Below are 27,276 nucleotides of genomic sequence, written 5' to 3'. Positions count from 1 at the left end.
GTAAACAATTTATTCTGTTTCTTCTTGTGCTTGACCTCTCTGTCTATTAAAAAAAAAAAAAAAAATCTGTTAATACTTAAATGCAGAATGTGGATTTTTCACAAAAAATAGACTGAAATGTTTATAAGAGTTTTAAGCAGCATTTGAGTGTTTGTTTAAATTTGATAGGGTTATACACACACAAAAAAGCCATCTAAAAGAACAAAATAATGATTTCTGGACATGGTGGTGCTGGATTAATGGTTGGACTTGATGATCTTGAAGGTCCTTTCCAACCTAGTGATTCTGTGATTCTCTGTTCCTCTGTGGAACTGCAAAGAATAATCAAGTAACATTCTACTGAGTGTGTACCTTCACCAGGATTTTAATTGCAACATATGAATCCCATGAGATACAAATGCACTCCAAGCCTGTCTGTAGAACATTGCTTTTATTAGGGAATTTTATTTCTTCTACATATGATGGTTGGTTGACACTGGACTCTCTTCTTTTTCTCTGAAGTTCATCAGAGTTAGGAGATAAAAGTCCATGCAAAGGAATGTGGACACAGGTGAGGTTTTTTTATATAAGGTAGTCAGGAAACTGTCAGACATCCTCTCAATATCTTCAGTTTTCTATATGAGGAACAGTCAACACTTCGGACACAGAACAAGGGCTGCTTCAGAATGGTATAAGGGGGAGACTAGAGCATAGCAAGACAAGAGTAGGGTATGATGTTATATGGAGATATTTTATGAAAACAACTGAGGAGTTTACTTCAATTTCCTGAAATGTTACATATCTCAATGTGAACCATAGCGGGGAAAGTGCTGCCTAGTAGTTCTTTGACTGGATCTGAGGAGTTTTTCTTTTAAGCAGCATACGTGTGTTTGATTTGTGGTTATTTTTCTAATAGTAATGGTTTAAGCAGAAAGAAGTTGGACTCTGAGACCTAGCTTAGGTGTTTTGCTTATTGATATATAACATTTTTTCAGTCAAAAGCTAATTTTTAATCTTATGGTTTTTAACCAGATAAAAAGCACCCAAGCGTCTTGAAGTCTAAATCTGTTAAAGATATGGGATATATTGTGTTAAGCCATTTGTAAGATTTTACACATTAAGGATTTTAACAAGAGGCTTGTACAGTCATTTTGTGGTGGAAATAAGTAGTTGAATAACTCGAGGAATAGGATACACCAAACCTCGCTGGAGATCTATAGAATCATTTAGGTTGGAAAAGACCTTTAAGATCATGAAGTGCAACTGTTAACCTAGCACTACCACGTCCACCAGGAAACGAAGATCTACACATCTTTTAAATACTTCCAGGGATGGTGATTCCCACCACCTCCCTGGGCAGCCTGTTCCAATGCCTGACCACCCTCTCGGTGAAGAAGTTTTGTCTAATATCCAATCTAAACCTCCCCTGGCGCAGCCTGAGGCCATTTCCTCTCGTCCTATCACTAGTTGCTTGGGAGAAGAGGCCAACAAACACCCTCGTCGCCACAACCCCCTTTCAGGTAGTTGTAGAGAGCGATAAGGTCTCCCCTCAGCCTCCTCTTCTCCAGACTGAACAACCCCAGTTCCCTCAGCCGCTCCTCATAAGACTTGTGCTCCAGACCCCTCACCAGCTTCATTGCCCTTCTCTGGACACGCTCCAGCACCTCAATGCCCTTCTTGTAGTGAGGGGCCCAAAACTGAACACAGGATTCGAGGTGCGGCCTCACCAGTGCCGAGTACAGGGGCACAATCACTGCCCTGCTCCTGCTGGCCACACTATTGCTGATACAGGCCAGGACGCTGTTGGCCTTCTTGGCCACCTGGGCACACTGCCGGCTCATGTTCAGCCAGATGTCAGCCAGCACCCCCAGGTCCTTTTCTGCTGGGCAGCTTTCCAGCCACTCCTCCCCAAGCCTGTAGCGTTGCATGGGGTTGTTGTGGCCGAAGTGCAGGACTGCTGGCATTTAGCCTTGTTGAACCTCATAGGGCTGGCCTTGGCCCATCGATCCAGCCTCTCCCAATCCCTCTGTAGAGCTGTAGGCAATGCTGGACGCAAATCCTCTGCAGCCAAAAGCATCCCCTCATCTCCTGCCTCTGAAGATGCTAAAGCTTTCCTACTTGACATGACCATGTGAATTGATCCCATCTCTTCCTCAATGCAGGCTAGGCCCAAGGGAAAACATGGCCCAGAGTCCAGTCCAGGTTCCTATGGGGTCCCTGCACAAAGTCAAATGTGGGGGAGGAGGAGAAAGTGAAGTAAAAGTGTTTATGTATATATTTTAACTCCAGTGGTACCTTTTTTCCCCCTCAGGTGGTGTGAAAATGACAATGGACGAACCCAGGACTTCCTCACTATACGGTAAGTGTGTGAATTTGCTACTCGTGGTACTTTATTGAGCTCCCACTGCTCACCAGCTACCCAAACTGAGTAGTGGTGAAAATAGCTTGTGCAAAGACACTTCTTGATACTAGCTGATTTGAGTCCTGGTCTGATTGTGTGGCTGCTTGGCATTGGCAGCAGCAGAGAAATAGTTAGTGTTTGAACTTCCAATCTTACCTGCTCCCCCAAAATAGTACGTGGTTGTTCAGTGCTTTGGGAGAAGACAAGTGGCCTTCTACCACTGCAGTGGTCATAGTTTTATGGAAGAGTGTGATGTTTTAGCGACAAAATGCAGTCTTCAGTATTTTATACACATATTTCTATGTCTAGATGGCTCTAATGCAATGTTTATCTTAATGTTTTATAGAGAGTGGCTTCTGAAACTAAGAAAATTAATTGTATGTGGTACTGTTAGTATCTGTATAAAACAAAAGTTGAATATGGATGCTGAATGAATCAGTGCATGCTTCAATATGACACAATAAAAGCCCTATAATTCAACAAGATGTACAAAACCTGAGGCCATAATTGCTCCAGTGAAGTCAACCTCGGTGCTTCCTTTTTACGGCAGAAACTATTAAATATTTGGAAATGCTTCCACTGTGAAGCCATGGGCAATATTTAACTTCAGACTTTTCCAATATCTCAAGTTAAACCTTGGAATTTTCCCCTAATCTTCACAAAGGCACAGTACACAGAGACAGGCTGCCATGAAAAATGAATTCTGAGCTATTCCCAACCCTCCAAAGAGATAAACACAGCAGATTAGGCACATTTTAATTAAGTTAATCACATACTACATTTGGCATTGTCTTAAGGATAAAAAATACCATAATATGATTAATTTTAGATTTTCTGATGTAGAATAATTGCAGAAATTGCATAAACCTGAGACATGGGATACTTCATTGTCACCATACTCTGAGGTGGCTGAAAGGTCATTCTTTAAAATTCACAGATGGTAAGGCGATACAGGTTGCATTTCTTGTCATTCCATCTCCCATCAGTGTACATTTCTACACATTTTTCTGTCCCTTTGCCATTAGGCTCGTATTGGTACCACTTGGTATAATTCAGAGGTGTGCCATTTATATACTTAAACTGACCTGAAGTCTCACCCTCTTTAATGCCTAAGTAAGCATATCGGTTATACTGTTTCACGATACTCAAAACAGCTTTGTTCTCCTCCTCATTCGTGGGAGTTGCAAGAGTTCCTCCAGCCTCTTCACAGGATTTTAGCGCAGATGCAAAATCAACTTCCTTCCCATTGCTGGCAAGTATTTTCTCTCCTACTTCTCTTATTTTCCCATTCAAAGTAAGCACTAAAACATAAAAAGAAAAAACCTAGTTAGTGGGGTTTTTTTAGTTTCCTATGGCATAATGATGAGAAAGCAAAGAAAGAGAAGTCAAGAGATGAAGAGAAAATTAAAAGGGGTAGAGGAACAGAGGGCAAGAATGAGATTAAAGGATGAAGAGGAATAAAGATCTTCAAAATTTTGCCAATTCACTAGTTGTTCACTAAGCATATTGTTATGCTGCTTGTGACTGTCTGTCATTGTCTTCTGCAAGACAAGGATGCCCCACTACCATTTGCTACATACGCTATCAGCCCTATTCCATTGTGCGTACTCTCTAAAGAGGACCAATTTGCTTCAAATTTGAGCAAGTGAAACAGAGAAATGATAATTTTTGTGAATTCCTTCTCAGTACAAAACAATTTACCACCTCTAGCAATCTGGTTGCTCATAGATAAAAATGCTAGCAATGTGGTACAAGGCTGAGGAGTTCCCATGAAACCCTGTGGAAGGTACAACACATTATTTTGCATATGGAATGGAAAGTTGGAATATTTTTCTTAATAAATCAAATCTGAATTAGTGCTCATTAGTGTTCCTGAGAGAAATCTGATTCTCCAGGGAAAACGAGTCCTGATCACCCCTGCTTTGGATGAGAAAATGGAGTCCCTTTTCAAGTGTGATTTGTTTCTTGCAAGTCATGAGTATATAATTAATTTTGCCTATTGCATTTAAAACTAATTGCGAGCCGAAAAAGGAAAAGTGGGAAAAATTACCGCCTTCAAGTCTGGAAAGTCGGTGTTTCAAATTCACTAAAACATTGAGGAGTTCTGTGTCCAGAGAATCAGGTAGACCTACACAGATAAAAAAAAAAAGTTAGACAATCAAGCAAATCTAGAGACTGCTGATAGGAACAATTCCTTGAATAAAACTAATAATTTTCCAAAACTAACTAGCACACAATGTATCTTTTAACATCATCTGGCATAAAATAAATACTTTGTTTGCTTTAACATAGGTTAACAACAGTGGGAAAAATACCGGCAAACAGAAACCTCTAACCCTCTGAAATGCTGGTAATTCCCCCCTGCACAGAAGAAAATGCATTTTTCTTGCTTGAAGCCCTATGTTTGTCTTGTCTGCGAAAGTGGCTTTGCCAAAGAGAATTTGTTTCATTCTAATAATTGTTAGTGAACAGGCACAAGGGAGATTTTGTGGAGGGAACAGTTCCTATGGCACCACACCATTTTCTTTTTAATCTGCTGGGTGGATGCTTTCTTTTTTTACAGTGGGCTCTTGTTTTAATAGGCACCATAAACGTTGGTATGGGAGGGTTTCTGCATAGATTGTGTGAAATACAGTCCATCCAGCACTGCTTGCTAAAGATGAGCATTCACTGTAAAGGTAGATAATTTTTACATACAAATTTCCACGGGTAACAAAGGTCCTACATGCAGAATACAGTTACTAGTGTGCTCCCGTGATGACATTCCCATTATTCACAACTAAAACAAATGGCCCTGTAGAAGCACAAACTATTGCTGCACCTCCCTCTCTCCGAGTTGCAACACTTACTGCACTTCACAGCCAGTAAAAACCAAGATATTTGACCCAATAAAGAGAGCCCATTTGACTGACAGAACATTACAAGACATCAGCCTTTTTCACATGGTGGTCCAATATCCCCTTTTTCTTTTTTCTCACCTTGCAGCTGAGGAAGACCACCTCTCCCAGGAGGCCCCATCAGGCTTCCAGGGGGTCCTATGAGACCTGGAAAAAAGAAACATAATTTTCTTTCCAATTGATGCATATTTTGGGAACTTTTCAAAGGATGAAATAGGACTTAATCTCAAACTGAAAACTGTTACATCTATGAATAATTTTGATAGTGCTTTAGCCTTGATAATGGACCTGGAGAAAGTGTTTCTACATAGAAAGAAAATTACACAGTGCAAAGCGTGATCCTTACCAGGCTACTTTTGCACATACCATCTTTGAGTACTAGAGAAACATTCCAGAAGCCTTTTATTTTTTCCTGTAAATACTGGAACAACATTTTCTTCACACTTAATAAGAAAAAAAAAAAGCTTCTGCTGTGAAAGAAGAAATTCCCTTTGGAAAGTCAACAGCAGTTGACAAAGATATATATGTATTAATTTATATTATATTTATATGTTTAAGTATTTATAATCTGTTCATTTCCCCTCTTCTCCCAGAAGAGAGAGGAAGCCTATCTTTTTAGAAAAAAAATATTAAACCGACCATTTTCTCCATTCAGTTTTCCCTCACCTGCTTAACGCAGCTGCTTCCTTGAGGGCACACATCCTTCCATGTTAACTGTTTTTATTCACGCAGCCTTCATGACAAGGACTGGTTGCAAAAAAGGGGAGTTTACTTACCTGGTAGACGTGGCTGTCCTTTCAGACCATCTCTTCCAGGCAGCCCAGGGATACCAGGCAGCCCAGGGATTCCCGGACATTTACGCAGCGCATGGCAAGTCGCTAGCAAAGCAGCTACTGCTGCGAGCATGTAGGACGAGTAAGGCAACATGATTGCTCAGGCCAGCTGGAAGAAACCCCACATATTTGTCAGGCAATGATTCTAAGAAATTGTAGGCATTGGCTTATATAACTGAATGCTTTTTTCTGCACCACCCCCCATGTCTTCTTGAAATTTTCATTCTTTCCTTGCCTAAAGTCTGTAGTTTAGGTATTAGAGATTTCCCAGATTTGCTTTGCTACCATTGCGTAGCTTATACACAAAACTGCTTCTAGATAGACCGATACAGGTTGCTATGCTCACTACAGAATGACAGCTACACATTTGGGAGTAGTGAAGACAAATTATCCTTTTTGCTACCACTGACTTTGTTGGATTAATCCTCGAGAAAGGATGGGCTCAGATGTAACTGATCACGCTTAAGCCATTAGCTGTCTGTAAGGGCTCTAATCACTCAGTGAAACATAGATGCATACGCTACCAACCTGAAAGGCACAACCTGTTACAGCGGTGGTTGTAATGGTTTGGAGCTAGTTAGCGACCTCTTTAAGCACAGTACTATTTAAGCACATTTATTTGAAACAAGCAGACTGATAGAGTGTTTTACACACGGGCAAAATTTTATAGCTCAATTGACATTCCTATCTTGTTTTGAACAAAATTCCACAAGCTTGAAAATGTCAGAGTCAGTCTTGTAGAAAATGCATTTTTGCTGGTTAGCAATAGGCCTATTCATCTTATTTTATCCTTTCAGATATAACATTAAGAGGGTTCTATTCTCAGTGCCAAGATATCATAACTAGCACTCTGAAAGCACTCTGAAACTATAGATCATGGGTTTACAATGCAGCTAGTGGGTATGCAGCATTGGTAACACCGTGTGGTTATAAAACCGGAACAGATGGACTATAAGACACCATGGCATGGAGATACCCAGTTATTGGCATAACTCAGTTAAAATAATAAGAGATTTAAAGAAAGGTTCAAGATGCCAGAATGGGTATCCCTTTCTAATGAGATGACCCTGATGGTCTGACTCTCATACAAAACCTATAACTTAATATCCATGACTTCACTACTTCTGGCACAAATTAGAGAGGATCATGTACTACATGCTCTTGAAGACGTCCATCCTTAAAATTCAGAATTGACAGGAACATTTTAATTGACACATAATATGTTCCAAATCCAGCTCCACTTCATGTTGAGAATAAAAATTGCTGCAAGATTATTAACACCTGGTTTCATCCGTTAAGGTATTTGCTTCAAAGCATATATGCCAAGCAGAATCAAAATACCAGTTTATTCTTACTACCGCTAATTGAATGGATACACTAAATCTTGACTGAGTTTTTAAAAAAAAGTACTGTTTACATCTTCCAGCCTGACTGTATTGTAGAAGGCTTTTGACACTATTCTAAATCTGCACCAATACCAACTATTCTTAAGGGCAAAGTTCACATGTTTTTCTAAAGGAACATCTCATAAAAATCAATTCAGTGTGGACGTACCCTTTAACATAAGAGTATTCAATTATGTCATAAATTTTGGTGTTTCGCTGCATACAGAATCTGTTTAAGTAATAGCATGTCTATTCCTCACCGTCAAGAATTTCAACTTTAACGAGTGGAAATTTCAAGTCCACTTGAGAACACACACGCTGTATTAAAAGTGCTGTTGAGTTTTGTGTATTGAATCTGAAGTGTCTCAAGTTGTTTACCCTTTACTATGCTGAAGGCTAGCAGACACCTCTGACAATGCTGGCCAATGACTCAGAGAGTGGATTATGAAAGTCTCTAACAGAAACCTACCTTAGGTGGCTAGGAATACTTACGTCCCTGAGATAAGGAAATGCAATTACCACAGGTACACTTCGTCTGGTGCTGATCGTTCAGGGAATTGCACTTGAATGGACTACTGCATCCAGCTCATAACTGGATTATGATGCAGAGTCAGAGTCCTGATCAGTTATATAGCAAAATGGAAAAAACAGCTCTTGAGTTTTAATGACCTTCATCAGTCATTACGATCTGGTGTCCTTCAGGCATCTCCTCATCTACTAAAATTGCTAATACAAGCAAAGTAAAATAAGACGACTAATAAAGAAAAATATAATTTTAAAATTTAAATATTACCACGGAAATGAAAAGGAACAGGTTTGCCTTCTAGCTGACGTTCCTTGTGATTTATTAAACAGAAATTCAACTTACCCTTCTGCTTCCAAGTGAGATGAAAGAGCAGTTCGTACAAGTCCCCTTTATGTAGTGTCGTGTTTGTTAAATGACACCGCTGAAGTGGAGACTGGATAATGAGGCCACGAATGAGCTTTTTTAGTTTAGCTTACACACTTGTTATGCAAATGCTGAGAACAATTTTAAGGGTTGAAATTTTCTTTTATAAGAATAGAACGCCAAAGTTGGAGAAGAAACAATCTAGAACTAACAGATAACTCCAGGTTTGTAGACACATACAAAATGTATAAAAATTTAAAGAGACTTTTGGTGATATTGTAACGATTTTTTCTTGTTTTAAAAAAAAGAAAAAATGGCACATGACCACCAGTGGCTTTTGTAGAAGGAAAGGTGCTCTTGTTAATTAGAGAAGCACATTACTGTCCAGATAGAGTCTGACCTGATAATCAGAATTCTAAATGTTGCTTCTCATCTCTGTATCTGATGTACTTACCTTACCTTAATATCATTTTCTAGCTGTATGTATGCTCAATGTTCCTGTGAGCATCTGGTTTCTTTTGCATGTAGAGTACAGCTGATCCTCACTTGGTCTGAGACTGATCCTGGAGAAATCTGTATACATGCTCAAAATCCTCAAATGGACAACATTTTCAAGTGAAAAACAAGCCAGAGGCTTTGATCCTCTGGTTTCCCAGCAATAAATATTGGGATCTCGTGAGTAACTTCCTTCTGATTGTGATGCCTTCTACTGTAAGGACATTTATGTTTGATCCTAGCTGAGGTTTCTTTTATGAACCTCAGCAAGCCAAACACACACATCAGTCCCTCACCTATAAGATAGAAATACCTCCGATAGGTAGCTTTTCTCTGTTTTGCCCATTTACCCTGTGGTCTCTTTAAGGATAGAGATACTTTTCATTTGCATTGTACTAAAAGTACTTAAGTTTTGTCATGATCCCTGACTATAATGTCCTTCTACCAGCAGAACTCACAGCTGCAAGCTAACATCTTTAGGCTCCTTGTTCATCAGATAGAGATGTCTAATATCAACTTGCTAACTTAGGTAAGAGAAAATACCAAAGGAGGAGATATATTTAGGATCCCCTTGGGAAGAAACTTAGTCACTGAAATCCCCTTCCATTCACAACTGTGAGCCTCATCCTACAGTTAAAAATGCCCAGCACAGTCTGTCCTCCTTCACAAAAAACACCCGCGCAGAACAAACAACAAAAGCAAACTGAGCAGATATCAGTGTCCCTTTTAGCAAATAATCAAATAACACTCACACATGTATGTTATAAACAATCTGTCTTCAACTCCTTCCTCTACCTGATATGCAGCAAAGTTTGAATGCAGGTTAGTCATTTTACAAAACCTCTAATCCCACCAGTTGAAGCTATTTCCTTCCGTAGTCCAAATGAGGTGGATGAAAAGAAGTGGCGTTAAGCATAGAAGATGCGGACTAGCTAGTACCCAGGAGGTAAAACACCTTGTTTCTGAACCCTTCTGCGGTTTGGGAATAGCACAGGTAGGTAATTCAGGACATGGGTAGTTCTGTTTCTGAATGGCAGCAGACCTCTGGGGTACCTGCAGCTCTAAGAAATTTCTGCAAGATAAGATGATGGAACTTAATGGATCCAGATTTTGGGAAATAGTATTTTAAATTATTAGGTGCCCAAGTTCTTGGGAATCTAACTAACTTGTCAGAACACAGTCTCATATAGATCCAGTTTCTAGGCAACTCTGCAACAGTTGTAATGGTTAGTAGTGTTCTGTGGTATCGCTGCCCTTACACATTCTCCCCACGCATATAACATGCAACTTTAATACATGAACAACATGATAAGTCTTTGCAGATTTGTATTATTTCTTCCACATAACAGAGTTTATACTTTACTTTACTTACTTAAAAAAAAATTGGAAACATTAACCAGGGCGGTCAGTAAAGCCCCACCAGCTACCCACTATCTCTGTCCATTCAGGAAAGTGTGGCATGATCAAAGCAAGGCTTAAGAGGTAGAAAAACTTTAAAAATTACTGTAATCTAAATACAGACCAAAACTTTGAAGGGAACATACCTTTGATGACAATTCTTCTTCCATGAGTCAGATTATACTCACATGATGGAAACTGATAAGAAATCTAAAACATAATCCAACATGAGAGATTACTTAGTCATTAGATTTCCTTCCCTTACCTATGTGGCAGAGAATTAGGGAAAACAAATATACTGGAATAAGGAAGAAAGAAAGTAAATATTTTCGCTGCAACCTGGCACCTTTCTAGAATAGCTACGAGGCTCGGTATTCTGAAGTTTACAGGTAAACCTGTGTGGTAATGGCTGAAGATCTTTATAGAGTTCCCTGGCTGGGTTTTGTGGGTGTTACCCAGATAATGGTTTCAGTGGGCCCCAGATACTTCATCCTTCTTTCTGTCATTAAGTAGAAGAGTAAGATTCGTTTTGATGTCCCCTATTGCATTAAATATGCTGTGCTGTTAATGCCAGCAAATTAAACCCAAACCCCGCAACGGCCTGCTCAACTGTTAGCAAAGGAGAACTTGGGGAAAAAAGAGGAGTCTGATTTTCAAAGATGCCGTATACCCAGAAAGACTGCTTCTTTATGTAGCAGTAGCAGCTGTGCACGTTACCCTGAAAAAAGTAATTTGAAAGCTAACAAACAACTGCAAAGGTGGTTTCAAAACCAGAACCAATTTTATATAGCCTTCAAACCTCTGATTTTCAGAAAACAAGGTGAACTCTCCCTTCTCGCAGCACACTGTTTTAAAATGAGCTGATTAATAACAACCTTATCACAGCCCAATCTGCATTAAGCTATGCTGCACTCTTTCATGTAAAATGCAGCGCTGTACAGCCATGCTAGTTTGCTTTAGCAATCTGTGAGACATTAATCTTAAATGTGTTACTGCCCTGCGAGTTCCTGATATCGGCTGTCTGAGCTTGTCCTTGGCACAGCATCTGCGTGGTAAGCAGCTGTGGTCAATTCTCCATCTTTACCTGTTCAAAACAATATTCATTTTATGTATTTGTTTAGTATTTCCACTGTAATCTATTTGCTCTGCTGCTACAGATTCTAAAATTGTCCAGACTTAGGTGCCTACAGTCAGTTTTAGGAAAACTGATTGGCATCAGCTTAAGCCCTCATGAGAAATATAGGCAACGAAACATATGTCACCTATTAATTAATGAACCAATCCAATGGGTAAAGTGCTGCCTCCTGCCCACCTGCAGTTTAATTTTATTGAGACAAATCCAAACAATAAATATGGGAAGTTCAACAGTCCCCCTGCCTTTGGAAAATAAGAAACACTGATAAAATAATTTTTATGCTAATTTACAGTGCACTGGTGCAGGAATAGGATGAAAAACATAGAGAGTATGGTAGCTTACTACATTGCTAATACTGAAAGAATACAAGTTCTGCTGTGAGTAGGTCTTAAAATTTGTATTATTGTTGTGTGTACTCTAGACTTACACCATTTTAACTTGAGGATAAGCATCTTACAGGAGGAATGTAATTGCTGATGAGACATATTTATATTTATCAACAAACGTGGTATCAATGACAAGCTGTCAGCTTAATAAAACAGTGTTATTTGGGGAACTGGATCTCAGGGCAGAGATTTCTAGGTTTAAGTGTAAGCAGGCAGATGGAGGATGATGAGGTTCCTAAACAGAGGACAGCAGAGATGGGGAACAGAGCTTGGAGTAGTGGATTTTAAAGAGCTGGCTCCACCAGACTGTGTTGAACAACCCTTGCATAACATTGTTCTTACAAAGTACAGAAAATGTAAGCTTAAGACAAAAAAAAGAAAAAAAAAAAGCCTTCAAGCAATTCAGTTGAAAAAAAACACACCCCTTTCAACCTATTTTCCGTTCTAGGAGAAACAAATTTGAACTATACTATCGAGAAAAGGGGTGACCAAGGTTTTCAGAGCTTTTGTTAGACACACACGCATGGCGCTCTTCTGCCAAAAACTTGTCACCTTAAAACTATGTTAACAGAAGAACTGCTTGTCCTTTGTTTCCAGATTATATCTGATTCCTTCTTTCTCATATACTTGAAGCAATCGATTTAAACTACAGATTGATATTCAGCATACTACAGGACATCAGAAAAGCAGCCTCTTTGATTATATGAAAATTGTAGGCAAGTTGCTAGAAAAGTCATTCTGACTAAACCATTATTTCTACGCCTTTGGAAAAAAGAGAAAAATCAACTAGTGCACATTAAAACAAAGGCAGCAAGCAGCTCCTGCTTTGACATAACATGGCAGATTTTTAGACACAGCCTTCTTTCTCCCTTCAGGCAGGACAAGTACTCTCCCCTTCTCCCTTCCCATATTCTCTCTCACAGTTCATAAAAAATTTAACCATACTGTCATCAGCTTCTGTCTTGTCCTTTTAGAAACAAACAGAAACCCAGAAATAATCTCATTCTAACTTCACAGCTTAATAATTTTTCAGAAGGTCTATATCTTGCCTGTTTCACAGCTAGAGAAACTAAAGTTTAGAGAGATGCTATCCCTAGGATTTTTGAGGAAGACTGTTTTTTTCCAAAGCATCAATTCATTTTTCTATCCTGTAGGCCATATTACTGACTCTATAATTACTCCTTGTATCTTCCATGCTAAGCACATAGCCCTCTATGGGAATACTACACAACAGTATGGGAGATTATTCCTGTTGGTCAACACCCAAAAATTACCCACTGAAATATCAATTAGCAGTGTCATGATGGAGTAAATACTGCCTTTTTTTTTTTTTACTGGAAATAGTGCAAAGAGTAATCATGGAGGTGTCCTGCCATATTGTGTTCCCATGGAGATGAACTGTACCGTGTCCCTCCTATCAAAAGCGGTAATAGGAAGCAATTTATGCTTGAACAGCCACTGGCCAACATTGCCTTGGAAACATATGCTTGTAATTCATATCTTGCCCTTATAAACAGCCACCTGGCCCTTGTTATCAATTCAAAATAAAGATAATCTAGCCTGCAGATAGCAAAAAAATCCTGCTAAACTGTTATTACGTTGTTACTGCTGGGAAATGGCCCATCTAATGTCTCACTGATGAGCGTTACAACATATATATCCAAAAGCATTGTCAACATTTTATTTGCAATTGAAATTCAAAGTCCTTGGGAGAAACTTGTTATTGAAAACACACGGCAGAAAATACGGAGTTACAAATGAAAATAATAAACTCACCAAGCTGCCGTTGAGGTCTGATGGTCACAGTAAAATGAAGCTGCTTTGCATCTTACTGACGGGACCCCAGTTGGTAATGAATTCCCAGGAAACACCACATGTGACAGTTGTTATCGCTGTTATGAGCTGAAAATTAAGACAATAGGTATTCCAGAAGTTCATTTTGCACAGACCTTTTCAGGACATTGAACACAAATTTCTGTGTGGTTTAGCCAATTGTGTTGCTTGAAGCAGGTAGTACTTAGTAGACTGAATCTGCTTCTTTTGTAATAGCACATTTTTTAGATTCCAATTAGTGCAAAAGTATAGAGGAACAATTTATATCTCTCTGGTAGCAGACAGCGATTAAGGCACTTCATTATGCCATGCTCCCGCAATTCTGTGTGGTGGTTTTGTGCTTCACCTCCGTGGGAGTGGATCTCGCTCCCCAGGGGCAAGGGGGACCGGGCAGCGGCAGCAAGCGGCGTTTCGGGGCCCCTGCCCTCGCTGTGCTCAGCCGCTGCGTCACACCGTGCCTTAGAGCGGCAGCGCAGGCACGTGGCCCTACCTACAGCCACCGCAGCTTCTGCCTGTACATCCATGGCAGCTTCAAACCAGCCATGCCGGGTATTGCGGGCAGCACAGCTCGAGCACTGAGATGCCAAGGCAAGGCCATAGAATCATAGAACAGTTTGGGTGGAAGGGACCTTTGAAGGTCGTCTAGTCCAACCCCCCAGCAGCGAGCAGGGACATCTTCAACTAAAGCAGCTTGCTCAGAGCCCCGTCCAACCTGACCTTGAATGGTTCCAGGGATGGGGCATCTACCAGTGCTCTGGGCAACCTGTGCCAGGGTTTCACCAATAGACTGAAGTGCTCAGGACAGTAGATTAATCTCCTTACCTTGCGTTGATACCCGAGCTGACCTGAAACCATATAAGGTGCAGTTACTTGCAGAGGCTTCAGTGTAGAAATATTCTTGGAAGGTTCCTATAATGGACAAGGAGAAAAAAAGCAGCTCATCTACATACATATATTTACTAAAATCCTTTTCCTTTCATCCTGAGCATTCCCTGAATGTAGCTGGACATCCGGAGCCCAAATACTAAAGAGAATTATTTTGTAGTTTTCTGCTGTAATTTTATTACTAAGTTTTTAAAAAAATCTTAGGCTAAACAGTTGTTGATATTTGGAAAGATGCTTATATTTTTACTCTTCAATTACAACCCAATTTCCTTGCCGAGTTCTCCGAAAGACTTTGCAAACCAAACTCTTAAAGAAAATAAACACAGCTTGTTGAAATTACTTGGATTTCCCTACCTAGTGAGATATGACCAAAACTATTCATCTACCAACAGAGATAGTACAGAGGATGTAACTCGAGGAAAAGTTTGCTTCATAATTAGCAACTGGGTAAGTAAGTAGCTTTAAAATGGAGAGGATTCTCTCAATAGAAGTATGGCTTTTTTCAAACCAAATTGGCTTTGTTTGCAACACTTGTTGTGTTGTTTCAGCATATACGTTGAGATGCTCCCTGAAGAATGAGGACTCACGTTTTCACCATCTTGACATAGTAAATATGGCAAGATTTGAGCACAGAAATTCTTCACATCCAAAATAAGAGCTTAAGGCTTATGTCTGGCACCCTAATAAAAAGTATGACCTCTCCCTGCAAACATGTGCCATGTTTACACCTTTACATCATCGTTGCTAAAACTGCATTCCTGTTATACAATTCTGCTTGTTATTATTACAGTCTGGGCTATACGAGAGTATTTTGTTCTGATTATAAAATATGAAAACTGGTACCCAGAACTGGAAAGATTAGCAAAATGAACCACATATATTCATTCACTTGTGAGGATTAGAAGACTGCTGCAATGTAACTGAAATTCAAGTGGCTGGATCTATGGCATTTTAAGATGTATTGCAGCAGCAAATAGTATTTTTTCCTTGTTTGTTTCTTTAGAGATTTCAATAAAATATCTCCATGGAACAGAACAGTGGCAAGTTCTTGAATTTTTTACTTTTTAACCAGTAACGAGTATTTTTGTACTGAACAGAAGGAGTCAGGGAACAGTACATAATAAGGTAGGAATACGCAACTCACTTTGAGTCTAAAACATAACACCTGCAGTTCTAAAAATCTAATTTCCAGTGACCTTCAAAGGGAATGTTGTACTTAATTGTCCTTTGGAAACTTCCTTAGGCACATAAAATGGTGAGGAGAAAGATGAAAACCAGTCAGGAATGGGAAAACTTGGAGAAGGAAGGTCTGAAAAATCACTGGGAGGAAATTCTTCTCTCTAATCAGACATCAGGAGGGAAAAAGGTGGGCTCTTCAGTCACTGGGTAGGATAACAACACAGTTAGCATTTTCCTTATGCCAAAGCACAAACCACTGCAACCTGCAGTGCAAGTTGCACGAAGAAACACACTCGCATCTGTTTTCTTCCAACTCTGCAGTGCATTTTCTTTTTTAGCTAGCTAATTAAAGCCCCTTAGCGTTCATCTAGTAGATAAAAACAAGGAACAGATGAAGACCCAGAGAAATAGAAAGAAAACAAAAGGGAATGAAGAGAGCCCTACAACCTTGGAGTCTCTCTGGAGAGACTGGGAAATCTTGAATGTTGCTTGAGGCCAGAATGATTCAAACTAGAACTGTTTAGTAGGTTATTAAAAGACAGCAGACTTAGCTTGCATGACTAATCACAGAATGTTTAATAACCCTGAGACATGTAGTCAACTACTTAACTAATAAATTATGAATTTGTTATTCCATGGGGGAATCACTCCTTACAGCCTTTATAGCAGCTTTATATGCAGTTTTGAAGCTTAAACATTATTCTTCTTAGTAAGACAAGAGAAACTCTACAGAATTATTAATAACCATTTCAGCTACCTGATCAATTTTATTTATTTACTTATGTTTAAATTTGGTTTAGCATTCACTGCTAGGGTTTGAGGAACCATTCTCAGAGGTTTGCATGCAGAAGTTTAGCCCCTGTACACTCAAGTAGCTCACTGCCTCGTTAAAGAGCAGTTGTCCTGTTCTCAGTGAGACAATCTGAACTACAGCCTGGCCTGGAGATTTCAGATCCGTTCTGCTAAGCATGACAAATATACACATACCTGTACAACGGACTATGAGTATCTCCATACCTTTTCCATCCAAAATGCAAAAGCACAAACAGCAACTTCTGTTCCTTTTGCCACAGACCCCAATGTGTGTATGTACCATGCAACCACATAGCCATTATCTCATTCAAATATTATCTTCACAGCAGTGACTGTGAAAGATGTTACAGATTGCTGGCCTATCCGTCCTGTTCTGGAAATATAAACAGCAGCAGAACTATGGGTACTCTTTTGTTGACTTTTTTTCCATTCATGTTAGCAGAGACATGAGCTTCCAAAGAAGTACCGAACAAAAACAAGCCTTTTCACACAGGTGTAGCTCATGTGCTGCAAGCACAGTGAAGTTTACCTGACGGTCTAGACCAACAGCCTCAGACAAGTATACTAAATCACTGGAGCAGCTGTTGTCCTGCTAATAATATTCTCCTTTTCCTGCCTTTCTCCCATCTCCTGAAGCCCTCAGTCATTTCTCACATCTGTCACCAGTCATATACTTGCCTGTTCTCTGAATATGCTTGTCTACGTTCACGAGAGGGAAGCAGGTTGTAGCATTCCCTCTATAAAAGCGGTCAGTGATATTTTATAACCTCTAGTTTGTGAGGGAATGGACTGCGACAGAGACATGCCTTCAACATCAGCAGCTGGGAATAGGCTTGTTTGTCAGGAGCGGGCGTCTACACAAGAGCACTTCAAATACGCTTATTTTTAAAGTAGTCTCATTGCTTGTCTGTCTTATCAGACTGTCTCAGGGTTTAGAGCTAGAAAAGAAGTGTAGCGCAGGTTTTTCCTAACTGTGCCTTTTCAGACGTGTGTTCAGCCCTGTGCCCCTTTCACCAGCTCAGTGCATATCCACTGTTGTCTTGGACAATCATTTAAAGCTGAAGTGGATTTTAAGTATTAACTTCTAAAAATTAGTTTTCAAAACCTGCAGAGAACAACCGTGCTCCTGACTGTTGCAGTACCGGTGTTACCGTGCAAATGGTACATTGCATTTCTCTAGCATCTATTTCCCCAGCCGTGTTTCCACACAAATGGGGCTCAACTGTCAAATAACTTCCATGTTTTATGTTCTTTTATCTTTCCAGAGTAACATACTGTGCCACTGTAACAGCAGTAAAGGATGTAAAGTATTATACTTTCCGACGACTCACACAATTTGCCAGAATAAAGGCCAAATTCAGAACTATTCTGAGGGTATTTGCCAAAGATAAACTTCAGGGCTGCAGCATTCAAAACCACTGGAGAGCTCCCAGTAACTCAAGACAGAGTGTAGTATACAATTTTCAGCTAAGTGATCTATAATACACTCAAGCGTTGTAGAAAACATTTGAAATGCTTCTTAAATAGCTTTTACAACTGCTATTGTGCAACGAGGTGGCAGATTTTCTCGCCATACAGAATCACAGAATAGTTAAGGTTGGAAAGGACCTTCAAGATCATCAAGTCCAACTGTCAACCCAACACCACCATGCTCACTAAACCATATCCTGAAGTGCCACATCTAAACGTTTTTTGAACACTTCCAGAGATGGTGACTCCACCACCTCCCTGGGCAGCCTGTTCCAATGTTTGACCACTCTCTCAGTGAAGAAATCTTTCCTAATATCCAATCTAAACCTCCCCTGGCGCAGCCTGAGGCCATTTCCTCTCGTCCTATCACTAGTTGCTTGGGAGAAGAGACCAACACCAACCTCGCCACAAGCCCCTTTCAGGTAGTTGTAGAGAGCGATAAGGTCTCCCTTCAGCCTCCTCTTCTCCAGACTGAACAACCCCAGTTCCCTCAGCCGCTCCTCATAAGACTTGTGCTCTAGACCCTTCACCAGCTTTGTTGCCCTTCTCTGGACATGCTCCAGCACCTCAGTGTCCTTCTTGTAGTGAGGGGCCCAAAACTGAACATAGTATTAGAGGTGCAGCCTCACCAGTGCCGAGTACAGGGGCACAATCACTTCCCTAAGAGTCCTGCCATACCGATCCTGACACTTAGTCCCCATTTGTTAAAATACAGGTTCTGATTTAAGATAGGCTTTAAAACATGAGATTGAAAGGAAACAAACTTTTTCACTTTGTAGAACTTTCCAATTGAAAGCTTTTTAAGTTTTTTTCATCATTAGTCATGAAAGACAGAAATGCACTTTAGTCTTGAAAATGAAAGCTGAGATACTCCAGATGCTGGCAATTGCAGCTTTAAGCTGAATACCAGGTACTAGAAAACAACAGCACATAGAGGGCAAGCTGAGGCTTCAAGAGAATATTTGCTTTACCAGTTTTTGATTCACAAATAAAAGATCTACTTAGCAGGCTTAGGAAGTACCATTAACACCCCCTTTTTTCAGTTTAGCTCACTATAATAAATGGTAAAGAGGGAAAAAAGTTTAAAAATTAATCACTACTACTGCTTGCCTTTCTGTTTCCTGGCTTTACCTTGCTTCTGTGTACGGTCCTTAAGCAGAGTGGAGAGGGCGTAAGAGGATAGAGGGGAGGATAGAGGGGTAAAAAGGTTGTGATCTGTAAGCAAAGTAGCATTGACCAAACCATTTCTGAGTGGGACACTCTTGCACAGATGTCATTGGATCCGTAAAGTGCAAGGTAGGAAGTAACCAAGACAGTGACCAATCTATTCATTATGATGTTGCTTAAGAGGCTTCAGGATTTCCAATTAAATTTGGTGAAGTGTTGTGCCCATCTCAGCTAAAGCAGCTTGTAGCAGCTTAGCTTCCCTTGTTGTATCAAAAGAAAAGTTTGAATCAAAAAAAACATGCTTGGAAATAATTCTTGGGGCAGGGGGGAAGGTTGCACAGAGCCTTTTTTTGTACATATCTCAAGCACAAGGAAAAGGTGGCCAAGAGTTGTAGCCCAACAGTGCAGATGGGAGGAAGGCGGAGAGATGCCGTCCCGAGTTTTCCCAAGAGAGCGTGGAAAGCCTGATGGCAACACGCGACGGGACCAGAGGGTCTAATCGCTGCCCTCGGCGCACCTCTGAAATGTGTTCCAGTACAAGCTGTGAGATGGAGTTGGACAATTAAGGATGCAAACAACTGGGACTCATCGTGATACAATTGCCGTGAGTATCCAAACAACAGGGTAAACAAGAGACCAAACTAAGGCAAAGCAACGCAGGAACAGAGGGCAGCCTCGCGGTTTTGTCTGTTGCGAGACAGTATACATGCTCACGTATTTTTTGCAGCTCTGTAGTAATACTTTCTGTTAGGGCTGCAATGAAACACTGACATTTGGTCTGCTGCACCGCTGAGCTGATGCAGGCCCATTCCCATGAAGGCCGATGTTGGCAAACCCAGACTCTCTGCAATCAGACACCTACACGTGGGTGGACTACTGCTCTCACGTTCCGTACGCTCAGGCTAGCTGCTTGAAGTTTTATCTGTGTTTAAACACCCTGGAAGAGGATGCCAACCAGTTAGGCACTGTAGACTCTTCCTCCCACTGCAAAGCTGCCAGAAGCTTCGTGCAGGATTAACGCACAAGCTCAGCTCCGTGGGACAGCTGTGCTGCTAGCTGAAGACACAAACAAACCAGGGCACGCAGACAGGCAGGAAAAAGCTCTCACAACCATCTGCCCTGAAGCACTGACCAAGCTACCAATGTCTGAAACATCACTAGGGTCACAGACCATAGAGAGAGATGTTAACTGTAGGTGCCTCAGGATAAATTCATTCCCTAGAGATAACAGAGAGGATCCAGTCATGCTGCTAGGGCTGAGAGGTTTGGCAGAGAGTTTAAGAGAAATACGAGGCTGCACCTAGGTTTCCAGGCTCTCTTGCGTTATTTCTTCTCCCAGGCATTATTGGCCGAGCTACAATCCAGGAATTATTTTTCTTTCCTTATGTCTGCAGGTGCTAGGCCAAAGGGTAGAGCCACTTCAGTAGCACTAAAGCCACAGACTTCCCTACGTAACGCTTCTCCTCCACGTATTTCACACAAGAGGGTGATGCCTTCTTCCGTTAATGGGAAACAAGCCAGAGCAAGGGGCACGTTTCACCCTCTGCTCTGAGCATAAGTTAACCACCCCTTCCCCCCATATTTCTGTGTTGTAATTAAAAATAAAGCAGCAAGTATAAGTTGCTACTGATTGAAATAGCTTCCTGTTTCCACCTTGTAGTTCCCATTGAAAATAGCCACTTGAAAAATAGAGAGAAGGAAAACAGCTTTTCAGAGATTGTGTTTTTTTCACATGTGACAGGATAGCTCTTCCTAAGCCTGTACTTAGCCTGAAATTGTGCTATGTTTTAGAAAGATAAACCCAGCAGCTGATTAACAAATGCTGCTCTCATCCTGAATTACTCCGAAGCTCTGTGGAGGTCATATTAGCACCAAATGAGATGGTTCTAATCAGGGGTATAACAGGAAACACAGATTAGTTTATAATTAATGCAAAATTAAGTGGTCATCAGGGATGCTGATTTAAGCTTCTTGGAAGGTAATAGAACAGATTTTCAAACTCTTTCTCTCTTTTCAGCACCTACTGAAAAAAGGTGTCCCTAACATGCGTGGTAAGAAAGATTAGAACTCAGGGCACATCTGATAGTATGTTGCCGAGTTTGAAAGTTTTAAGTAATATGACTTAATAAAAGCTCATTTTCTATCTCCAGGTCTTGTTCCTTCCCTGTGGATTTTTGTCCAGTCTGAGAAAATCACTCTGCTCCCATGCAATGGCCTGCCAAAGCTCACAGATTTCAGCACTGCTATTCTGCTCCTCTGAGCAACAGTTCAGGACAGGACAGTTTACTGGGTAAGCCTGGACTGATAGAGCTATACTTTCACTTACACAGCTGCATTTCTAGGGCAACTCCACCAGCGATGGGTTTTCATCAGTGTCATACCGAGAAGAGTTTAGTTTTCTAGAAAGGAAGGGAAGCTAGTGGCTTCCCTTCTGCACAGGAGGTGTTTCAGCGGGGGAACAATTTTCCTTGAGATAGCTTACACCATCTTGTAGAGTAAACCTACAAGACAGGGAACACTGGGAACAGAAGAAGAGATGCCAGTCTGAGAGTTTTAGGATGCAAGAAATGAACTGACTGGGCAGATTTGAGAAACGCAGCTCGGATTTGCTATTGACGCCATCCTTGCTAGGGCCAAATACACCTTTCATGTACACAGCCTGGTAAAAAAGTTAGTTATCTGATAACTTTGGACTGTATGAAACTGAGCATACAATGTAAGTGTTCTCCCATTCTGCTTCTGTGAACTCCCAGTGTTTTTAGCAAAAGAATATTTTTGCACTTACCTGCAAACAGTTTTGCGGTTTGTATAGATCCCATCTGAACGATGTGCAGTGGTCCCCGAACACAATCTTAACATGAGGTTACAAGAAGCTTCATAGATTTCTAACAACCGTATTGGAGAGTTGCTGGGCAAAATAATGTAAAAATTAGTCTAAATTATGTTCCAGAGCTGTACTCTTGAGAGAGCAACTGACATGGCAATTAGGAATAGTATTCCTAAAAAAAATTCAGTTGAAAGAACACAACCATTCACATCTGCAAAATACTACTCCAAATCTTTTTCAAATCAGCAGTTTAGTCATTGTAGCCTACTTACTGACATACTGGTGGCATAATACATCATTGCTTAGTCCAGCTCCAAAGGAAATGGTCACAAAAGATATCACAGTGTGTTTTGGATACAATCTCAAAGTAGACTTACAAAATCATTCCAAATAAATGCACTGGAGGCTGAATTACCACTGATCTCTAAACCTGGAAGCACAGCAGGATTGTACCTACTTTCTAGAATGTCTCTTTCTTGTCCTAAAATAACCTGAATCTATCTTTTAAATATTGCACCATATCCTGCGTTTTCATATAATAAATATTGATTAAAAGCTCCCAGGCAAAATTTAAAAAGTTCTTGTTTTCATAGCTGCAAGACAGCAATTAATGAAGAAAAGGAATGCGGTTCACTTGAGAACTGCAAAGGTACATTGCCAGTAATGACAAGGAGAACATGATGCAGATCAGCAGATAAATCACACTCTAGAAAATTCATACCCTTCACCAATTTCAGTAATTGATTTTTTTGCTGTACCTTTGTAACCTGCTGCAGAGAAATGTCATTACTTACAAAGTTAGGCATGGAATTAGTCAATGAAAATAACAGCTATAAAACAAATGAGCTGGGCACCAAATGCTCCTCTGTACAGATACCCTCCTACGTTCCCACGGGTCCATGCAACTTGCCAGTGTAGACACAGTCCTTCTCTCTGCAGAGGTACTTAGCTTACATGTCCTAAACTACGTGGAAGAGGAATTGAAAATCTTATATTCTTCCATGGTCAAAAACTTAAAGCCTGCATGTAAACATTTTTCTTAATTGTCAAACTTTTAGAATTGGGCTTTGTGGTGATGGTATTCACCTGTTCCTAGTTCATCTTTTTGTAGTTCACTTGAGGTGAAAGCAGCTCCCATCAAGAAAATCATAAAACCCTGTGGCACCACTTCTTTCACATTAATGAGCTATTTACGTAAATAAGGCCTTTTGCTGTTTTTCTGCACGAGCTAAATTCCACTTGGAGTACATTTCACCAGTAGGCTCTTGTGTTTACTTTAAGACAAAATTTTTCTGCTTTCTACTGCATTTAAATCTTGATCTATACCTCCTGTTCTTCAAATGATGCCTACAGATTGCCAAAAAAGATCTTGTGATTGTTCTACTGCATACAAAGCAGCCTGGTTGGGTGTTTTACTATTTTATTCCTCTTTGTATGAGGAATTTCATTTTCATTTTCCTATCACATGGAAAAAACAGCATGAAAATAGCCGAAACATCAACAGAGAAATTATTTGCACCTCAGTTATCACTTGTGTGCAATAGACCTCTGTACTTAGATGACAAATACCTCTCTAGGCTCTAAGTGCTCATTATCAGTCAATTTTAAAACTAGAGTAAAAGCACGCTAGGAGCAATGCTATCTCTAAATACTAAAAAAACATAGGACTGTATGCACTTTCCAATATTTACATGACAAAAGAATGTATCACAAGCCACAAACATGTTGAGAGTAATCTCTCCAATTTTACAGCTCAGCTCAAAGACAGAATATATAACATTTTTTTATAACTTTAAAGATTATTAAAAAATGTTTTCCTCATTCTGCATTTACAGGGAACTCATAAGAAGGTGTATCAACCACCATGCTGAGCATGCCATAAGTTATTAGCCTTATTCACACTATGATAAACACAATTTAAGTCATAATGATTGAAAAAATTAAATCTGTGTTTTATTACGAGATTCAAAACTGAATGTCAAAGACAAAACAATTATAAATACACTCTGGTTCTGGTTACTCCAGGAGCCCTTCATGGGAACAAACTTCTACAGCAACCACATAACTGAGAACAAAAACTTTGGGTGTTCTTAGATTCACCATCTCAAGAATTCACAAATAATTAAGGCATGTGAATTTGAACCATTAACGTAATTCCATTTTCCAGAGTCTTGTATTACTGCACAGCCTTCATTTTTTAATATTATTTGGTTCTCCAGCATTCCAGTTTCTGTAAGTTACAGTCCCTCCATTCAGATACATGAACCTGCCTGCAGTCTGTTCATCAGATATCCCCAGGTAAGCCTGCTTTGGAGCTCTTACTAAGTCTTTTAAAGCTGCCTTCTCAGCCTCAGTCCTAGAATAGGAGAGTACACTTTCAGCTTTCCCACAAAGGGATTTTCTGTTGTCAAAAGTATCTTCTTTTCCAGTTGAAGCAAATACTTTTTTACCAATACTCTCAATGTTCTTTAAAATCAAAGCTAGAAACAAAGGTGAACATAGTTGTATTATACCAAAAATTAATCACACTACAGTTATTTATCTATGTAACAACTGTACAACTGAAGTAGCCAATAGCAGCTATAAACAGACTATATGTATTAGTAGGCAGAATCAATAGAAGTCAAACAAAATAGACACCTGGAAATATCAAGCCCATACTTCTAGAAAATGAATTTCACAAGAAACTAGATCACAAATCTTGTTCTAATGTTTTTAATTTCCAGTTCATATAGTAATACAGCTTTTGAATCAGGATCTGAAGGAACTTACACTCACGTTCCAAGCACGACAAAATAGCTTGCCAGATTTCAATGCAAAAATCACACATCAATTAAAATCATACAAAGGAACTGAGCTGCAATTAGCTCTTCTGTACCCACCAGCTTTATCACAGAAACCAAAGCTGAGGGATTGTAATGAAATTCAGGGTTTAAAGCAACAGAGTAGAAAGAGGAGACATAGGGACACCTTTAGCAAGCCTAGGAAACCTAGTAGTTCTTCAGAATATACAAATTATCATAGGAGTAGGAAGAACATTTAGCTTGTCACATGCTTGACAGACTTTAATGAAAAGCCAATGGAAAGTGAAGCTCTTGTTCATTTAGCAGATAAAACTGCTACCAGCAATTCTTTTGAAACACAGTTGCTGTCTTTAATGGGCATGTTATTTTATCTTATTGTCTTTAACAGGTTTCTGGGATTAGTGTGAAGGGAGTCTACCACCTTACAACAATGTGTTGTGTTTAACCCCAGCTGGCGACTAAGGCCCACGCAGCCGCTCGCTCACTCCCTCCTGGTGGGATGGGGGAGAGAATTGAAAGAGTAAAAGTGAGAAAACTCAGGGGTTGAGATAGAGACATTTTAATAGGTAAAGCAAAAGTCATGCACACAAGCAAATGTTTTCTATGTTTTTCTCCCACTATGTTTTCGTAGTGCCTAGAGAGAGTACCAAACATTGACTACTCTTCTTTTTTCCCCCGGAAAATAAAAATATCTCAGGCAAATGGAATTGTTCCTGTGGAAAGCTTCATCTGCTAGGAAATGCATTACTTTGATGAAAAATTCTTTACTACACCTACTTATGGCACTGAAAATCTAATGAAATAAATGCTGTCTCATGTTATTGCAGAGGTATGCATGCTCTAAAACCTGAAAGCCAATATACTTCAGATGTAATACAATCACACATCACAGTATATGATCCAGAAAATGAGCTAAATCATAAGATTAAGGATACCTCTAAAGCAGTTTGTTGAAACAGATAGTGCTGGCTTTACTTATTTCTACAATGAAATTGCAGAGGGCATACCAACAGCACGTGGACCAGAAAATGTCCATGCAGAATATCAATACATACAACTGAAATTTTATGTCATAGTTCATATCAAGTGGTATTGATAATGATGGGAGTTTGCTTGGAGGTTGAAAAGCAATTATCTAATTCCAGGATGTGTGGTATACACATGATAACACAGACAGGATATGGTAAGAAAGTATACAATTCCATATGTACTTATTAAGTGTTTCAACAGAAACTGTGATTTGGCAACTTGGGACAGCAGGTGACTTGGTTCTACTACAGGACAGAAACCACTGCTGTTTGCAGGAGTGCATGAAAAAAAGTTCCGCAGCTGACAAATCATGCCTTGGGGGAATTCTGTTGTTGGGACTTAGTGAGCATGAAGTAATCAAGTTATGACCATCAGATTAGTAGCCAACTCTAACAAGCATGATTTCTGGTTTTGAGAGCTGTCCCCTGGAAAGAAAAAGCAATAATCGTTTAGCAGGCTATCGTAGCAAACTCTGTAAGTGATTCAGAGTACAAATGGTACAATCAGATTAAAATCTCATTACATCTCTGTTTTATGGGCTTCTGTGAAAATGTGTTGTATTTTTTATTTATTAAAAGCCAAGTATCTAGAGTAGCATTATAAATGCAAAAAGCATTTTTAGCTTTCTGAAATTGTGCAGAGCCTAAAAAAGGTTAATGAGGTGGAAGAAGTAAAAAAAAACAAAATAAAAGAATGAAGGAGGCATGAAACAAGACTAAAGGGGTGACAAGGAGTGTCAAAAATACAACATTGCTAAATGGTCATAGCTCTGTAACTCTTCCTCCCATTTCACCTTTGGGACCACCTCTTCCATCTCTGCCTGGTAAGCCATTGACTGCAAGAGCACTGCACTGAATTATTGGGCAGGAATAAATTTTCTCTTCAGGTTTATCTGTGTTAACTGAACTTGTTACCATCAACAGTCAAAGCCAAAGTACCAAGGCATTGAGGCTGAAGAAGAGTCATTGCTAAGTCCACAGTTCTGTGACAAATCAAGCTCTCCGTTTACATAATTTTAAAGGGAAACAGAGGAAAGAATTGCCTATCTTGCCTAGGAAATACACTCCTGTCTTCAGGCAAAAGACCAAGAAGAAGGAATAGAGTCTGAACCATTTCATCTAGCCTCTGATTGTAACTCTATGTATGGAAACCAGAAAAGAAACAACCAAGCTTATAAGGTGTAATGAAAATACCTAATATAGCAACAGCCATCAATCTCACCATGCTGCAAATACATTTGAATGTTTTGTTCATTGTATGTCTAAGTTTAAAGCGTTTCTCTTCATGCCTAATAAGTCATACAGTATTCCAGTTTGGGATGAATCCTGAACTCTCCAGCTATTGTGCTTCTTTACACAGCTATCGGGATTGCTGTACGTCTAAGCTTAAAGTGATTAAGCTGTTTCTCTTGATAGCATCTCCACTACTAGAAAACACCCACAGTTTAAAGGACAAAAGCTTAAGTGTGTTT

At 39.8% G+C, this 27,276-nt stretch overlaps 2 protein-coding genes across 2 annotated transcripts; both read right to left on the bottom strand.

Moving 5' to 3' along the window:
* Positions 1-3,304: 3,304 nt before the first annotated feature.
* Positions 3,305-6,204, bottom strand: LOC104620483 (pulmonary surfactant-associated protein A-like). The gene is made up of 4 exons (XM_010286718.1): positions 6,054-6,204; positions 5,359-5,424; positions 4,431-4,508; positions 3,305-3,681 (listed from the first exon to the last, which is right to left on the bottom strand). Exons 1-4 carry the CDS (start codon positions 6,202-6,204, stop codon positions 3,305-3,307), a joined length of 672 nt encoding a protein of 223 aa, XP_010285020.1.
* Positions 6,205-24,068: 17,864 nt separating this feature from the next.
* Positions 24,069-26,771, bottom strand: LOC104620482 (mannose-binding protein C-like). The gene is given in 4 exon segments (XM_010286717.1): positions 24,069-24,173; positions 24,175-24,452; positions 26,599-26,753; positions 26,755-26,771. Coding segments are annotated over 4 exon segments (555 nt in total).
* Positions 26,772-27,276: the final 505 nt, after the last annotated feature.

Source organism: Phaethon lepturus, unplaced genomic scaffold, assembly GCF_000687285.1.
Source record: "Phaethon lepturus isolate BGI_N335 unplaced genomic scaffold, ASM68728v1 scaffold4505, whole genome shotgun sequence".
NCBI classification, from domain to species: Eukaryota; Metazoa; Chordata; class Aves; order Phaethontiformes; family Phaethontidae; genus Phaethon; species Phaethon lepturus.
Note: the sequence above shows the minus strand (reverse complement) of the source record. Positions and strands in the feature narration are given on the sequence as shown.

What these genes read in the sequence shown, in the direction of transcription:
- LOC104620483 (XM_010286718.1), bottom strand. Translation starts at nt 6,204, where the DNA reads ATGTTGCCTTACTCGTCCTACATGCTCGCAGCAGTAGCTGCTTTGCTA. An exon ending in TGGTCTTCCTCAGCTGCAAG is followed by an intron (nt 4,509 to 5,358) that starts GTGAGAAAAAAG and finishes TTATCTGTGTAG; the next exon opens with GTCTACCTGATTCTCTGGAC. An exon ending in ACTTTCCAGACTTGAAGGCG is followed by an intron (nt 3,682 to 4,430) that starts GTAATTTTTCCC and finishes TTTATGTTTTAG; the next exon opens with TGCTTACTTTGAATGGGAAA.